Source organism: Dinoponera quadriceps, unplaced genomic scaffold (assembly GCF_001313825.1).
Source record: "Dinoponera quadriceps isolate SergipeBrazil2010 unplaced genomic scaffold, ASM131382v1 scaffold405, whole genome shotgun sequence".
Classification (NCBI taxonomy): Eukaryota; Metazoa; Arthropoda; class Insecta; order Hymenoptera; family Formicidae; genus Dinoponera; species Dinoponera quadriceps.
In genome coordinates this window covers 1,571,364-1,589,101 of record NW_014554754.1, presented here as the reverse complement: position 1 = coordinate 1,589,101, position 17,738 = coordinate 1,571,364, and the positions used below count along the sequence as shown (strand labels likewise).

Below are 17,738 nucleotides of genomic sequence, written 5' to 3'. Positions count from 1 at the left end.
CTCGTCATTCGCAACGACAATCGCGGCGATAATCATTTGTTGGCATTGAGAGCGGCCTTAAGCGTGTCAGGGTCGAATAACCAACTGCGCAAATCCTCCACGCCCTGGCCAGTCATTCCGCTGGTCTCTAACACAGTGATCCTCTGCGTCACCTCTCTTTGTAAACGCGCGTATTGCAACATCAGCAGAGCCTCGTTCCTCATTTGACGATACGAAACGTCCATCTTGTTCAGGATGAGCGCTACCTTGACATTTCGCAATCTCGGCTCCACGAGAAAAGAATAAAGTAACACGCCCGCCGCGCTTATTTGGCAGAGATTGCTGGTGTCCACTACGTAGATGATCTTGTGAATCTGGCGAAATAAGTTTCGCAACATTACGCGAAATTATGCGTGGTAGTTCGTTTATTTCGCCTCGGGGCGATCTTCTTGTCTCATTTACCTTGTCGAAGTAATGCTTCCATATAGGTGCCATGTTACCTCCGATTTCTTTAATTATCATATCGAATTCACCGGTAGCGTTTCTTACGGTAAACAAATTTATCCCATTGGTGGGCACAGTGTGAGTCGCGTCGTCGATGTCGTCCCCTTGGAGACTTTTCATGAGGAGAGTTTTGCCCGATTTAAACGGTCCGAGGCACAGACACATTGCTTTATGTGTTTAAAAACTAATCGATTATATTGTATTATATTGATTTTGTATCTAAAACGTGTTCGTGGATAGTGCAGCTAACATATGCCGCATTTTCTCGGGACTTACACGACTGCGGGCAAATATTGATTTAACAAAACTCGTCGCCTGAATGACGCATCCCTACCAACATTGAAACGAAACGATAGTTAAGACGTACCGTTGTCAAAAATACGTTGAATCTACAAATCTAACGGTTCTTTTGTAATCGGTGACACACGATGATTTTGTATCACAAGTTCTATATTTATTAAACATTGGATGCTATCAAAATCAGAGAAAACAATCTGGATTACAAACTTTTCTATCTTTTTTTTTTTCACATACATTCTAAAGAATATTTTTTCACGACACATTTTGCGACTGTATGCCATAATTAATGTGTTTTTCATAAAAATTTTAGCGTGAATTGTAGCTCGTCACTTCAAGAAATTAATACAGTATGGGGAGATTATCGTGAGTTCTCTCGTTACAAATTAATTATATTTACATTTACAAGGTGTATAGGTATGAACATCATATACATTTGTTATTAGGTGCGAAAAATATATTATTCAAATTGCACTTATAATTTTAACTTTCTATTGAATAATTTTGACTAACGAAACGATAACGATTTCTGCTGCTCTATAAAAAAAATTAGTTTTCTAACAAAAACCCTCTTTCGTCATACTTGAATTGAAAACTCGAGGAAATTTAACGCAATAGAGGGTCGATGTCGAATTACAATCTATATAATGGCAGTAATCTCCTAACGCTGTACATTTTTCAATTTCTTGAACAAATAGCATGCATGAAGTGTCATTCGTCTAGTATACAGAAATAACATACATAACATAGAATTGAATAAAATAATCTTTTCGTTTTAAATTCTAAATTTGCACACTTGTCATCCTNAGTATGAATGTAATAACGAAAATTGACTCCCCTTCGTATAACATATATAGACAAACACTGATACCGTTGATTCTTTTGGTATCGACTCTCTTTAAATTATATTGTCAATTATATAATGTTATGTTAATAAATAAGATTGCTTATCATACCACATAATGTACATCACAATAAAGTAAAAGTTGAAATGCAATTAGCGATGGAATCAAGTTTAACGTGTACATGTATCTCCCTCAATTCAACTTTTGCGTCTAGTTTCAGTAAAATCGAATGATTTTTGCAATCATGTACAATTTTGTACGTACTTACAAAAATTGTAATTTGTGTGTTACGTATTTGTAAAGAATTTATTGTAATCCCATTTAGATGTTCAGGAATACTTGTAAAAATTTCAGATCTTCTTTAAAAAATTCCGATCGTGTATCGTTATATTGTTATATCGCGAACTATTTATATTGAATTCGATTATATGGCACATCATTTTCACTTACAAGTGCTGTTACGCTTCAAACCAAATATAACAATTCGTATACTGCATATAGTTGATAATATATTACTTGAAATGTACTTCATTCCATTTCTAATGCATTCGTTTCTATTGTGCAGAGACTGTATAATAGCCTTAATATATATATATCGCAGTTTTATATACATGTACACAAATACATATATAATATATATGTATATATTACTGCGATATGTATCACATATTTGAACTATACATAATTATTACATGGTTATGTATAGCCAAAGATTAAGGTTATTATGCCGGCCTCTGTGTGAATATGTAATATGCTAAACATTAAAGAACATGAAGATTGATGAACATGATACAATGTTTCTTGAGAATATACAGAGTAACAGATCTTTGTGAGGTACAATAATGAACAACAACATTATGTAACAGGGATTTATGTAAATTATTAAACGTACCTATGACTGCTACTTATGCCAGTCTCATCAGTTTTAATCATTTTAACATCAGTCAAAACAAAATTCGCTTAATTTCCACGTATGAATGTCAGAATACTTTTAAGTGAATAAAGAATCGTAAAAATCTGCCGAATATTCTCGCGATCCGTAAGTGATAATCTCCGTTTTTCTTTTTTTTTTTTGTATCAGCTCAATCTAAACTTTTTACAAATATACATTTTACACATCATTTTGTGTAAATCTTTTCTATTTCATACATGATTGGTAACAAGTAATTTCGAAGTCGTTCCTTCTTCACTATAAATAGTTTTTACGTGCTATAACAATTAAAAACAGCTATTTTATTTTAGCGTCTTATACATCGCATGTCGTATTAGGCTCGAAATAAAAATTATAAATAAAATAACTTCGTAAAATATAATGAAAGTTATTAATAGTACTGATGGATAACGCTATTTATAGCGAAGAAGCTGGAATATACAGAGATACGTCTGTAGGGTAATTATAAATTTCAAAAGGATGTTTATTAATCGGTTGTTTTTGCTTTACTCGTTTCTCTGGTATCACTCGTATCTAGTATATTTTAGGGTGTAATCCACTAGACGCTTTATAGGCTTTGAAGCGTTTTCTTTATACAGGATTAATGACGTTATTTGTAATATTAGACATAGCTAGAATGCTCCGAAGTGTCTAATGGATCTTACCCATTGGTATCATTTCATACGAATTGTGCATTGACTGGCCGCTTTTCGACATTGGTTAATTCTTGAAGTAAAGATTGTTTCTTCCTAAGCGTGCTATGTTACATTACAGAGCAAGGCACGCACTTGAGGTGGCATTTGCCACGAATGCAAACGCTTGTCTTTACTGCCTGCTATAATCTGAAAAAGAAAGCGAACAGTCAGAAAACTCGACCGGTAGGTAGATCCAGTGTGCTATTCTCGAGTGAAGAACTTTAATTAAATATCTATTAATAAATGTGTAGATATGTGTGTTACAGTATTAGATATTTCTTTCATACGTACCTTATTATTTACAACCTCTATACTTAATAACATATTCCCTGGACCGGGTATACTGCACACTAGTTTGTGATTCTACAAACAGATTTAACGGATGATGTGTGTGTAAATGTGTGTGTGTGTGTGTGTGTGTATATATGTATGTATGCATTTTTGTATGCATGTATGTATGTATGTATAATCACAATTGACGACAATGTATTTTCCGATACAAAAACACATCGCTCACCTTCGTATCGAAAACATAAATATTGCCGTCATAACAGCCTGCAAACAGTAATTGTTTATAAATTCGCATGCATACGATGCCAACGCCAGCGTCATATTGAATCGTTTGTTCACCCAACTGCAATCATATTTCAGGTGTGATTCAAGGTGATACAAGCATTCCTATTTCAGAAGGTGTAACTCAGTGGCTACTACTGTCACTCACCGTGAAATCGAAAACGTTTATCGACGTGCTACTCGTGCCGCAATAGATCAAATTATGATGGCGCATTAAACTGTAAACCGTATGACTCTTCTGGCCGCTGATCGTACGAAGGAACAAGCCGGTCTGCGCATCTCGTATACTTATCGGATGATTTCGAGATGCTACAATAAGGATTCGTCGCGGACCCTCGTTCGTCGCTTTGAGTGCAAGCACTGACTTGTCCGAAAACTGTATACTAGCTCCCTTAACCGCGCCAGCCTGTAGACAAATTGTATTTATATATATATATGTATTGTATGTGTGCTAATAAAAAAATATATAGTATAAACACAAGTATTGACGTGTAATTAATTATCGTGTAAATCAAAATATTCGACGGACACGTTTATTTTACGTAGGAGCAATTCGGAGAGACAAAAGCGCTGCCAATTCAGCCATGAAAACCAAAAAGCGACCGGAAGAAAAAGTAAAAAAAAAAAAAATTACTCTTCAGACGATTCCATTTCGGACGATAGTGAATTTTTTAGCGACTCGTCAAGTGACGAAAGACGGCTGGAGTGACTGGATGGCAGCGTCGCATTAGCCGAATCAACAACTCACCTTGATATGGTATCGCGAAACGTGTCCCGATTTAGTGCCAATGAAGATCATCCCCCACGCTTCGTCCATACACTGAATCGGGCTGTGTATCTGCGCCGGATACCTTACCAATGCACCAGTCTGAAAGGCAATCCGTCAGTTCTCCGGAAGACGCAGAGAAACGGCAAGTTGTCCGGCGTCTAAAGCCCTGATGGCAGGATGAGGCTTACCTTTATGTTGTAACAACGTAGTGTGCCGTCTAAAGAGCCAGAATACATAAGCTCATCGTCCACGGCGCTCTCTTTGTACAATAGCAGACAGGTAACAGCAGATTTGTGGCCCTTATAGATATTCAGTATTCCATTGGACGTCTGGCTGTACCTGTATATCTTACCGTCCTCGCTCGCGGCCAGGAACGAGTTCTTGAAGACCTGAAAACAAGGATCGTCGCATTCAACGTTCGCCTTCTCTCTTACGTGGAATGCGACGCTTCTGCTTCGTCAGATATAATCACCTTGATGTCCAAGATAGGACCCTTGTGGACGGTGTACTGCGTTCTCACCGGTTCCTGCTCGTCGGTGTCAGTTTCGTGCGAGGTGAACGTCTCAACTTGATCGTCGTCGGTGCTCCTGGCGATCGGTTTCTCGTGCAAGATCTCGATCTCGATCTCGGGCTTGTCTTTGTCGGCCGGCTTCTCAGCGGCTTTCAACGAGGGACTCTTCTCCGGGACTGCGGCGGGAATGATCGCAATATCTGGATACACTGACGTGTACGTCTGCACGTAAGGATTCACGAGGGTTATCCCGAGTCTCTGCAGAGCCTCGGGATTGGTGTTTGGCTGAAGAAGAGTGTGTTTGCAGTCGACCAACATCACCTTGCAGTTCATCATTTCCCACCGCGTGTGCTGCTTCCTCTTCCTGCCGGTTAACGCGCCTCTCTCCCTCGGCGCCGAGGGCTCCGCGGTGAGTCCCGTTTTCCCGGCCAAATTATCCACCCTGGTCTCAGTCTCGGCTTTCCGGGCGCTCGAGTTCTGCGCCTTTTGCGCGGCACGACCCTTCCTGGCGTTCAACGTGTTCGCGGGCTTCTCGTCACGCATCGTCCAGGTGGGCGACTTGCTGCTGCGACGCGTCCCCGAGTCTCTCTCCTGAGCGTACGACTCCACGGCGCTGCTGTTCGAGTTGTCGTCCTCCCTGCCGGGTCTCTCGTTGTACCTGGAGCTCCTCCGCAGTTCCGTGGGCTCCGTCTTGCTCTTCCTCCTGCGGCTGACGGGCTTCTTGGTGGTGCTCGCCGTTTTGTCGAACGAGAGGCCGGACGACGACGAGGACGACGACGTGGTGTGGTCCGGAGTGCGTTTCCACACGGCGAGTATCTCGTTGGACTCCTCCGACTTCTCGCTGCTTGCGACTGCCAGCGAGACAGGACTGCCCGCGCGTTGCTCGCTGTTCCGGATCTCCTCGAACGTGCGCGAGTTGCTCTCGAAGTTGATCTTGTCGTCCTTCATATCCTCGCTCGCCCGGTAGTCTTGCCTCGAAGCGATCGAGTCGTTCGACAGCTGCTCGGACTCGACGACCGATTTCTTCCGCTCCGTGCTCGCTTTGGCGAAATCCGAGGAGGTCGAGTCGCGCTCCAGATCGATCGTCGGCGCTGCTTCCGCTGCCGGCTTGTCGTACGCGTTGGCAACGACGCTGTCGCCCGACTCCTCGTTCTCGGTGATGTCGGAATACTCGGGGGGCTTCGGTGCGACCTGCGGCGCGAACTCCGCACTCGCCACGCTGTCGGTCGTCTCCTGCCTCTGCAGCTCGCACGCCGGGATGCTGCGTTGGTTGTCGCTCGTGTCCACCGCCCGCTGCTCTGCCTCGGGCGTCTTCGTCCGGCTCTCCCCTCCGTCGGGGTCTCCTCCCTCCGGCTTGTCCGTCTGCGGAGCGACCTGCGGAACTTGCTCGCATTCTGGACTCGCCTTCTTGAACCTCCCAAGATCGGCCCCGAACGCATCCGTCGTAGAGCCCACCAGCTCGCTGCATCGGGCGACGACGCGCTGCGTGTCAGCGAACCTCTTCAGCAACTCCAGACTGAAGTCGTCTTTGATCAAAGTCTTAGGCACGGACACTTTGATGTCGAAGTTCCGCATTGCGGTGGGGTCCACTGAACGTGCGCCGCCCAAAAAGTGACGGGTCTCCTCGGGCGTGACGCTGCTGTCGGGCTCCACGTTACGCTCGTCCGAGAAGGTCACCTTGTTCTGATTCACGGCCGCGAAGTTAGGCTCGTCAGCCTCGGCCGTGTCGTTGCTGTCCTGCCGTTGCGACGCGATCTCTCTTCTCGTGTTTTCCTTCTCCACGCTCGGCCAGTCCGCGTTGGCGTTCGCCTCGGCGTCGACGTAGAATTGGTGCTTGTCGGGCTGCGGCGCGGCGACGGGGACGTCGGACGTCGTCGGGACGTCGTCGGCAGCCTGCGCCTCGCACTGAGCCTCGTAGAGATCCCCCACCCTGTCCTCCGCCACAGCGTTTATCACCTCTTCTATGTTGTCTAAAACGATCTTCGAGTTAGCAGCCAACGCCAACGCCGCCGCTGTTCTACATAGTAAGAAATCTTATTAAATACATATTGTGAAAAACATATTGTGAAATAATACAAATATTATTAATGACCATAATATATTAATCGACACTGACATATAAAATGTGTTATCTTAACATTTGATGTTAGATATCGACTCGACACAAAATATTGAGATAACGAAACATAATATGTTAAATTCAAGGTCGGGTAAGTTCTTTTTAATTAAGTTAAATTAAAAGTTGATCGCTATAAATTAAGTTTACGTTAAAAGTTATATAAACAAAATACTAATTCAGTTAAGAGTTAAATTAAAATAAAATTAGCTTTGTTAAAGTTAAAAGATAATTGTACAAAAGTCAATTATGCAAAGTTATATATGAGATATTTTTTAACTTAGGTAAACAAGTAAATAAGTTAAAGTTAACGCGTGAGAAGTAACGAAGTTTAAGTTAAAATTTAACTCACTTAAATTTAACCAAGTTAAAAGTTACAAAATTTTCACTAAATCATGATTAACTTAACCAACCCTGGTTAAATCAACGTACGAGTATGTTAAAAACACATATTTAACGCAGAAGTTTCGACAAGGGCCGATTTTAATACGCGTGGAAAATATTTCTTACTGTACGGTGTTCCCCTCGTCCTTCCGTTTGCTCAGCGAGTCGAGCAGATCTCGCTTCTGCTGCAACTTCCTGATGTACAACTTGGACAAGGGCAGCTCCTCCTCCTCCTGTGTCAGGTTGTTGACGCTCTTCAGGAAATCGTTCAGCTGCTTCTTCTTCCGTTTGCGCGCAATCGCCTTCAACCTTCGCGACAGGGCCTGCTCCTTCTTGAACGTCTCCTCCAGCAGAGCGAGCCCGGTCGCCTTCCTCTTCTCGTGCAGCTCGAGCACGGTGTTCTGCACCAGGGAGTCCCACGTGCTGTCGTCGGAGTAAATCGACGCAGGCTCCGGCGTGCTGTGCACGTGTGCGATCGACAACTGAGAACTCGCACGCGACGCCTCGGCCGGCGTTAAAACGTCATTCTTCTTGCCGGCGTCGTTCTCGCGAATCGAACGTTCCGCATTCCCCGTCCCGGTTTCGACGGGGTCTCGCGGCTTCGACGGCTCGTCCGGGCTCTTATCCGGCCGAGCGATGGGCTTCGGAGATTTAGCGATTTCGCTGCCGGCGCTTTTGTCAATCTTCGCTGACCGACCGATCTGCTTCTCAGGAATCACCGTAGAATTCGACTCGGGCTTCCCGGACGCGTCCACCGAAGCTTCATTCATATCAGCAGTTTTCTTATCGGTCGCACGAGGCGACGAAGCCGGAGTCGTCCGCCCCGTCGCTTTCTCCTCGTTCTCCCGATCCTCCTCATCACCGTCCTCCTGCGCGACCGTCTGTCCCAGCCACGGTATCTTCTTCCACCTGATCACGGGTGTTTTCATCCTCTGCGTGTAACGCACGATCTCCTCGTCTTCCGAGCTGTGAGACAGGGCGCGTTTTCGCTTGGCCGACGGCTGTCTCGCCGGCAACGGCTGCCTCGCCGACGACGGCTGATTCACCGGTGACGGTGGTTTGCTCGCTTTCGCGCAGCTCATGGCGTCGTTATCCTGTATCAACAGCGACTTCAGGGTAGGCGGCGTTTTAGATCGGATGAGAATCATCTGGTTCGCATCATTTTCAGTGATTCTCGGCGCCGCGTCGCTGCTCGACGCTAAACCCCCGGCCGTCGGCGCGATGTCTTTCTGCAGCATCTCGTGCAGCTTGAGCTTCTCCTTCGTCAGCTCGTGCATCTGCACGTCGATCTCCAGCATCCTCGCCAGAATGACGTCCCGGGCGCTGGTGCCGGGCCTCTCGGACTGCCTCAACCTGAGCTTCTTCACCAGGTTCTTCATGTGCGGCCACTTGGAGCGGTACTTCATGCGCCGGCTCTCCAGCTTGTGCAGGATCGCGCTCTCGCGCTTCCGGCTCTTGTAAATCGCCTCCTTCTCCGCTTTCTTCTGCGCCTTCTTCTGTATCAGCCGGTCCAGCTCCTTCATCTTCCTCAGCTCCACGACCGGGGTGCGCAGCAAGTTAATGCGAGGATTCTTCTTCTCAATATCGAGGACCGGCGTCGAGGAAACAGCGGCGGCGTTCTCGCGAACCGCCTCATCGCTCGCGCCGTATCGCACTGTCGATGATATTTCACCGGCACGTGCGAGCTCCTGCGCGACAACCGACGCATTGTTTTCGGCTCCCTGTGTTTTTGCATCGTCTACGTTTGTTGCCTGCCGCGCCTGACCGGTCGAGTCGTGCGTTTGTTGTGCTTTCCGTAACATTTCGGTCGATATCGACGTGTTATTGGGGGGTCTCGCTCGAGAGCTCTGATTGGTCACCTTCAAGGCGGCCTTGGTCGGCACGTTCAACGCTTTCGGTGCGTCGATCGCGGCCGACGGGCAGTCCGCCAACGCTCGAAAGAGATCGTTAACTTCCGGCGAGCCGACGTCGGGCGGAATGTGCTTGAAGTCGAGCTTCCTCTGGCCCGGCTTCTGAATCCCGGCGTGCGACAATTCCTCGGGGCCGGTATTCGCGATCGTGGTCTCGAAACAGACCGCCGGCACGATGTCGTAGCGAGGGCTCCGCCGGTGATCGGGGAAGTGCACCGGCGCGTCGTCCTTGTTGTCGAACGCGGTGGTGGTGCTTTGCAGACGATCGTCCAGGTAGAACATGCTGTCCAGGTGCTCGTCCGCGCCGAAGCTCGGCAGCTTGTCGATCTTCTCCTCGGATATGCTCGCCTCCAAGTAGATCTGGTTGTTGAGATGCTCCGCACCGGAGATCTCCGGTGACCTCAACGCCTCGTCTGAGGCCGGCGTGTTCAACGCGTCGGACAGGCTGGGGTCGGTCGCGCTCGTCAACTTACTCGCCAGATCCTTCGCCCGATCCTCCTCCTGGATCTCCTCCTCGTTTATAAACGCGGTCTCTTCCAATCCTCTCGCGATCGTCGCGTATCTGTGCTCTATTATCACCCGTTTCTCGATCTCGTGATCCTGCTTCGCGTCGCTTTCGCGTCGCAGCGCGAGCACCTTGCCCGGCGATCTCTCTCCGCCGCCTCGGTTTGCCTTCGAGTCTGGCTTTATATCGCCGCTCTTCTCGTCCGCCGTGAATGCTTTATCTGAAGCAAGTAACAAAACATCGCCGAGAATGACATGGCTGTTCTCGTCGGCGCGAACAGTCGTATCGTTAGCAAAATCAGTGACAGATACCAGCGTCTCGTAATTCGTAAGACGCTTCTCAATCCCAATCTCGTCGAGATTGTCGGTATCTGTTACGTAATTTGCGTTAAAGCAATCTAAGAGTAAACCGCCCTCCTTACCGGCATCCATATCGTCAATGTCGAAATCGACGAACGGAGGCTCGAAAGACATGATGGGCTCCTGAAGAAATCCTTTGAACGGACTACCTACGCTGTCGGGAGAACTGACATCTCCCTCTGCCGCTTGCGGCGGCTTGGATTTCTTTTTCGTTGGCGTCGTTGGCAGCTTAGTGCAACTTTTCGCGAGTGGAGAACCGCCTTCGTCCGCGTTACTCGCAGCATCTGGTCTCACATTGTTTTCATTAGTACCATTAATGCCAACGCTATCTATCGCACATTTATCTGCCAACAGCGGAATTTCCTTACCTTGAGCGTCGTCTAATCGAGAATTCATATCCGACTCGGGAATGCCGCGGCTTGTGTCGCGCTCCACCGCCGAGGTTGGGTTACTCGCGTTTTCTAACAGATTCTGTTCGCTCAGTGCCCCAGCCTCGGTCGTGACTTTCGCCACTTTACACCGTCGAATCTTGCCCGATAACGGCAGACTTTCCCCGTACGTTTTATCGATATCGCTCGAGGGCTCGCTTTCAGAGTGAATTTCGAGCGTCGGTTCGGTCAGGGCGTTGGAATTCCCGCAACTTTTCCTACTTTTAATCTCGACACCCGCGCTATCGCCTCTTACGTTACACGCTTCCTCATTTTGCGCTGCATGAACGAACGAACGTTCCGGCTTATCGATGACAACGTCTTCCTTAGCGGCTCTCGACTCGGTGAGCTTCGAGGAACGCTCTTCCGCCTCCTCGTCGGTGTTACGCGGTAATTCTTTATTGTTATCACCACCATCGGTGTTTCTTGAATCGAGTTTCGTCGCTGTGTTATCGTCGCTCGCTTTGCTCGCGCGAGGGCTCGCCGCTACTTTATTCGATTTGCTCGCGTCGGTATTGTCAGCCTCCCCTTCCTGCGCCGTCTTCGCGTCCTCCGCCTCCTCTACTTTCGCGTGTTGAGTCTTAGCCGGGCTCGCAGATTTCGACGCCGACTTGGGCTTCTTCGCTTTCTGCGCCTTCGCAGCTTCCTTCTTCAGCTTCAGCTCTTTGCTGCCTTCCGACCGAATGTTCTTGAATCTCTTCGGGTCGGGCGGAAGTGTGCCTTGCGCCTTCTTATCGGTCAGACTCTCCTCCACCTCCGGACGTTTCCTGGATCTCGTCGACAGGGCGGTGGGCAACGTCGCAACGTTGGACGTTGGTGCGTCCGACTTCTCATCCTTCGATCTGCGTCGGCCGGTTTTCTTAACGCCTCCGTCGGAATGTTTCACCGCCGGCGGCTCGGTAACTCGAGACCTCTCGGCCGTCTGATATCTCGGATTGCCGCGCGGAGAAACGCACTCCGCCGGCTGAGCATTCGTCACCGGCGTCACCTGCGCGCTACCGCCTTCGCTGAAGCACGAGACGACCGGTATCTTGGAGTAAATCAATCGCGGGTCCTTGATGGAACTCGACGCGAACAACGACCTGTTCATTTTCACGTCGGCCTCCGCGGCCTTCGGCGGGACTGGCGTCGCCGTGAGACCCTCCGTCGATTTCCTCGCCGGCTCGTCCGGCTGGTGTTTACGACGCTCATAGTAGGTCCTAATGTCGATCTTTTTGCTTCCGTACTTGTGAGAAGCGCTCGCCGTCGGGCTAACCGGCACCGACGTTGCTGACGCAACAACCGTCGATGGTTTACTTGATACGTCAGCGGAAGCTGAGAACTCCTTATCGCTCGGTGTGTTTGCAGGCGTTTCGATAGAAGCGCACGTCGCGTCTAATTGTATTTGATTCTCATTAGTTTCACTTGCCGGTGTTTGCACGGCGTTATCAGCAGCAGTGTCATTTCGACCTGTCACCTGATTAGTCGCCGACGGGACCGGGCTTTCACCCGGTCCGTTCTTGCTGTAGACGATGTTGGTGGATGACGCTGCCTGACGATGAAGCTTCTTCGGATTATCCGGACATTGTGACAGGCTAGTGACGTTATTGCTGTTGTCGTATATGCCGCTATCTATGCTCGGGGAAATTCTGACGTCGACCATACTCGTTATCTCCGGCATCTGTTTCAGTTGCGCCTTCGTCTTGAGTTGCGACGGCGAAGCCGTCGACGATGTGTCTTCGAGGTAAGACTGTATGGTTTCGACAGCCGTCGCTGGTATCTCCCTCACCGAGGACGCGGAATCCGGTCTGCCGTGAGACTCGGCGGGCAGCAACGTTGCTTTACTTCTCGTGATCACGCGATGACTCGTGGCGCTCGCAGCCTCGGAGACTCTGACGTTGTTCTGCTGATCCGCTTCCTCTTTAACGATTATCTGTTTAGGGGCCTCATCCTCCACGAATTCTTTCTTAATTTCGCTCTCCGTTAACAGTCTCATGCATCCCTGCTCGTTGCCGTCCTCCTCCTCCTCCTCCTCCTCTTCCTCCTCCTCTTCGTCCTCCTCCTCCTCCTCCTCCTCCTGCGAGGACGAGCCCGAGGAACTCGGGGACTTCTTCTTCTGCTTCTTACTTTTCTTGTGACGGGCTTTCTTCTCTTTCCGCGACTTGCTGTTCTTACGACTTTTCCGCGACTTCTTCAACTTCTGCTTCCGCTCCCGCTCTATCTCGGCGTTCACCTCGTCCCTTATCGTCTCGTTCAGCGACATTTTCTTGGCGACCTTCTCCTTCTCTTTTATCACCCTAAGCAGCTTCGTGACGTTCGTAGTAGTGTCGTCACCGTCGCTACTGCTGGTTTTGCTGCTGCTCTTGCTGCTGCTGCTACTGCTGCTACTGCTGGTGCTGCTACTTCTACTCTTATTATGACGATCGGCACTATTCTCCGCCGCTTGCTTCCTCTCGTCGCTGTGTCGCCTGTGCCCTTTGTGCTTGTCAGCCTTATGCTTCGCGTGCGAATGCTTGGAGGACTCGGAAGAATAACGGCGGCGCGGCAAATACACTCGGTTCGGTGAAATTCTGTCGCTGCAAAACTGGTCACCGACACCGATCTGTTTTGCAAGGGTAAACACAGCGGGAGGAATAGTAGTAGCAGTAGCAGCAGTAGTAGTAATAGTAGTAGTAGTAGCAGCAGCAGTAACGGTAGTTAGAGTGGTAGGAGGAGGAGGATTTGTAGAAGGGAATACGTAGAGTTGTTCGGCATGAGTCGCTGGCACTCCGTACTTCGCCTCCCATTCTTCTTTGGTGAGATTCCTATACGCGAGCGAATCGTCCCGCTCTTTCATCTTCCATTTGTCGCACTTTTCGATCCAACGCACGCAATGCTCCGTCCTGCGCGCTCTGTCCTCTTCCCAGCAAGGCGCTTCTTTCTGCACGTCCTTCGAAGTCACGCCGTCGTCGGACTTCCACGCACTTCGCACACCCACGCTGCAATCTTTACGCGCTGCCGCCGTCAAAGTCTGATTTTTTCTTGTCACCTCTGAAAATATATTATCTAGATCATGTTGTAAAGCCGATAACTTACTACTAGCGCTAGATTTGTTCGATTTAGTACTATGAGCGTCGTCTTTCGTAGTAAAATCGTTAATCTTAGCGTTGCATATTGCCAGTGTGTCTTTGTCGTGACTCGCTTTCGAGACGCAAGCTTTGCTTCTAGCGCATTCTTGATCGACTACGTCACTCGAAGCTACTATTTTACTCGCGGACTCGGTAATATGTGTGATAGTAGGATTGGTGACGTTACTCGTACCTTCTGAATGACTGCTTTGATTAATCGACGTTGTCGCAAACTCGTCATTATTGCCCAGCGGTATGTCCAGTTGCAATACTTCATTCAGATGGTGAATAAATTCCGTGGGCAAATCCGTGATACCCACTGTCGCTCCCGGTTCCAACATCGCGTTCAACTGTTTCACGAATTCCTGCTGATCGTACTGCTTCATCTTTTCGTCCTGCGCGTGTCGCATTTCTAAGGACAACATAGATCTCTTCTCCTTGACTAGACGCTTCATTATTACATCGAATTTCCGTAGACTAGTATTGTTCACCATGTTATAGATCTCGTTCTTGCTCATTTTCAAAAATCGATTGACGATCTTGTTTTTCCAAGAAGCTTCCGAAACGGGATTCCCATTCTTTTCTGTGCGACTCCGAAGCAATTGCTGCACTTGACAAGGCAAGATGGTAGGATGCTGAGGTATTTTCACATTTCTCTCTAGTTTCCGGGAAGATACTGTGGTATTTTGTTTCACGGGTGATACCATATTCTCCAAGTCACCTTCGTTCATCCTCGTCCTTTCTTTGTGCCGCCTTAAGGTATTTTCCACACTTTTTCTGTTTTCTGATGGAGCTGCAGGCATTTTCTCGGTTTTCGCAGTCTGTGATTCTTTCTGGAGAATTTTGTCTTTCACTTTTTCGGTGCGTGTTCTGCCACTCTTCCTCTGACTTTTTGTCCGGCTAGTTTTCGGTTCCCAATTGGTATTTACTTTTAACGTTTTATTATTCAGGTTAAATACTACTTTACGACGATCTGGGTCTTTCGTCGGCGACTCGTCGTTGGAATTCAAGCATGAATCTTGTGCCGTTTCTTCCAACGATACTGTTTGCTCCTCAGGTACTATGTCTTTAGTACAAGCGTCACCTTGTTTTTTCTTTTTTAATTTATTACTTTTGTCCTGCGGCTTTCCTGGCGGCAATGATATAGATTCTATATTAACAGGCCTAACTAATTTACATTTAGAAGTCGAGTTTTCTTCTGTCTCCTCTATCATATCCGTCATTTCTTTGGCAAACTTCATAGCTTCCTGTATATCGTCCAATCCGTCTTCTTTGTTCATATCCAAATTTGAATCAGGAAACGGTAAGACTTCCTGCAAGGAAACTGAAGGTAAGTAATCAGACACTGGTTGTTGTACATGAGGCAAAGCTGGTGGAATATTTGTTTTAATTCCAGGGTTACCGCTCGGCAGTAAAGGAGCAGTAAACATCGGGGTGAAATTCATTGTATCGAGAGGTGGTGGTAGAAAGACATTACTTTGGTTGGGCATTTCTAACGGTAACACCGGGCATGGTGCAGCTATATTTATATCCATGTGCATTTCCATATTGTTAAAAGTGCCAGGCATTTGATTTTCATTCATATTCCATGACGGAACATTTGCCATAACATTCGGCGTGAATACAGCGTGTCTCATATTTGGCGGTGGTTCCGTGACATTAAATATTGGCGGCATATTGTACATTGGAAACAAAGGCAAAGTGGGTGGCTGATCTTGCTTTAAAAGTATCGGTGGCGGAGTAGTCGGATCAAAATCAACAGGTAATTGCAGTTCGGTGTGCGGAGATAATTTTGGTGGTCCATTGGGAAAGGGATTTTTCTTTATTCGCGGCAATCGGCACTGCTTATGCAACGCAGTATTACTTGATGTTGATGTATTGGCTGAGGTAGGTTGTGACACTGGACAATCACTGTTTAAATTTTTTGTACGAACAGGGGAACTCGAAATAGTCTCTTCAATTCTTAAGTTCATAATGGATTGCTCTTCAACTGGTTCACCTATATCCTCTTGCAAAGTGTCTTGATCTGCTGAATTATACGGTAATGGCATGTCACGTAGAATGGATGTTTCAGATACGTCTTGTTCTTGTGCGGCATCTGTCTCTAGGTGTGTCTTAATTTCTTTCGAGATATTTTCCTGCTGATCACACTGATCTTGAATAATGTCATCTTCAGGTATGTCATATTGACATCGAAGGTCTGCTTGTAACAATTCATTTTCAAAATTATTAACCTCACACAGATCTGATTGTTCTAAATTGTGGGAATCAAGAATTAGATCCTGAGACTGTTCCATTCCTATACACTCAATATCATCTGGCACATTTTCAAAATCTGTCACTCGATGGCTAGATTCTTCTAGTTGAGATCCATCTGTATTTCCCCCTAATGTTACATCGTTAGTTATATTGTTCGTGACGCTAAGTTCATCCGTCACGTGTCGCGAAGCATCAAGTTCTGAATTATCATTATTTATTCTGTCAATGTCTTTTATATCATTATATACTACATTCATGAGCTCAGGTGGCTCATTGTTAAACTCAAGGATATCTTCGTTCTCTGTGTAGTCATCTTTTACAGTGTCATATGGTAATCGTACATCTTCACTCCAATCTTCATTACTGTCAAAACATGCTCTTTGCTCTAACTGACCTGCCATTTCGCTTACAATCTGCTGTTGCTCTTCTTCAGCATCAGATACAAATTCTGGCATACAATCAATTTCACTATTCTCTAAATTTTGGATGTTTGACGGTGTTAGTACTGGTGGTGGAAGTATGACATCCTCCTTAAAATCTGGATTTATAGGCAGTTTGTTTGGACCAGCAAAATTATCATCATAATTGTAAAACTTTCTTCCTCTACCACGAGGCCTAAATTGTGGATTACCGCGTAATTGATGCTGGTAAAAATTGTTTGGGATCCTGGGCATGAATAGCGCAGGAGGACATCCTGGTCTTGGTGGACCCATATGTCGGAAAGGTGGGAAAGGTCTTATAAATGGACCTTTGGCACGTACGCCTGGTCCATAACCCCTTCCCCGTCCGAAACCTCGGTAACTCATCACACTTTCTACTGTGATATCTTGATATCGTCTCGATAGATTTGTGCAAATTTAAGTTGGCACCAGATAGTCTTTGGCAATCTAACAATGCGTGCTTGCATACAATACCATCAAGAATGCACATCTCTGCATCGATTTAACCGATGAGAGTTCCCTCCCGAGTTCGCGATTGATTTCGGCGGCTTTGCGATCTCGAGACAACGAAAATCATTGTCTTTCCACGTACCTTTGATGTTGCCGCAACTTTTTAACCGATATTCGTTACAAGTGACACATTTAATGACATTCTCTCCCTAACCTCTTATCCCTCTTAAAGAAGTCGGATTTATCGAGACTTACCGGGAGAAGATCAGAGGTTTCGTTACCTGCAAAAATCACGTGTAAATAGGATGCCGAAACAATGTTTACCGATGTACTTGGAGTGCTACGACGTGGGATGAGAACACCTGAAGAACATACAAGTCTCACACCGAACGACTCGCGCCCATATTTTGTCGCGTACTCTTCACGACGTTATTTTCGTTGTGCAGCGATGTAAGTTCTTGCGCGAATGACGAATATTTTCCCACACCAAATGATCGCGATGGTTGATATTTGATATTAATCTTCTAAGCACAAGTTTATATTGTTTACGTAAAACGCAGTAGCTTTGTAAAAGTGCGCCTATGCATGCCACACGGCACCGATAAGATATACGTGCATACGTACGACGTATATATGCGTTGTCCCTATGAACTGACTGTCGCGCCTTTTTCATGTATATATACATATATTATATATA

At 46.8% G+C, this 17,738-nt stretch overlaps 2 protein-coding genes across 6 annotated transcripts; both read right to left on the bottom strand.

The window, feature by feature from the left end:
* Positions 1-10: 10 nt before the first annotated feature.
* On the bottom strand, positions 11-648 carry LOC106741417 (ADP-ribosylation factor-like protein 16). The gene is made up of 2 exons (XM_014613427.1): positions 442-648; positions 11-353 (listed from the first exon to the last, which is right to left on the bottom strand). Exons 1-2 carry the CDS (start codon positions 646-648, stop codon positions 33-35), a joined length of 528 nt encoding a protein of 175 aa, XP_014468913.1. The 3' UTR covers positions 11-32.
* Positions 649-1,593: 945 nt separating this feature from the next.
* On the bottom strand, positions 1,594-17,641 carry LOC106741414. 5 transcript variants are annotated; one of them, XM_014613424.1, is made up of 9 exons: positions 10,441-17,641; positions 7,731-10,239; positions 5,066-7,121; positions 4,782-4,982; positions 4,573-4,692; positions 3,973-4,230; positions 3,769-3,885; positions 3,543-3,614; positions 1,594-3,398 (listed from the first exon to the last, which is right to left on the bottom strand). In XM_014613424.1, exons 1-9 carry the CDS (start codon positions 16,955-16,957, stop codon positions 3,315-3,317), a joined length of 11,934 nt encoding a protein of 3,977 aa, XP_014468910.1. In that variant the 5' UTR covers positions 16,958-17,641; the 3' UTR covers positions 1,594-3,314. The 5 variants fall into 5 exon arrangements, with proteins under 5 accessions (XP_014468910.1, XP_014468908.1, XP_014468911.1 ...); XM_014613422.1 differs by having other exon boundaries at positions 7,731-10,662; positions 10,747-17,641; XM_014613425.1 differs by having other exon boundaries at positions 7,731-13,815; positions 14,086-17,641.
* Positions 17,642-17,738: the final 97 nt, after the last annotated feature.

Coding starts and splice junctions, on each gene's coding strand:
- LOC106741417 (XM_014613427.1), bottom strand. CDS start 648: ATGTGTCTGTGCCTCGGACCGTTTAAATCGGGCAAAACTCTCCTCATG. Junction 354..441: donor GGAAGCATTACTTCGACAAG/GTAAATGAGACA, acceptor TTATTTCGCCAG/ATTCACAAGATCATCTACGT.
- LOC106741414 (XM_014613420.1), bottom strand. CDS start 16,957: ATGAGTTACCGAGGTTTCGGACGGGGAAGGGGTTATGGACCAGGCGTA. Junction 3,615..3,768: donor TTTATGTTTTCGATACGAAG/GTGAGCGATGTG, acceptor ATCTGTTTGTAG/AATCACAAACTAGTGTGCAG. Junction 3,399..3,542: donor TAGAGGTTGTAAATAATAAG/GTACGTATGAAA, acceptor TTTCTTTTTCAG/ATTATAGCAGGCAGTAAAGA.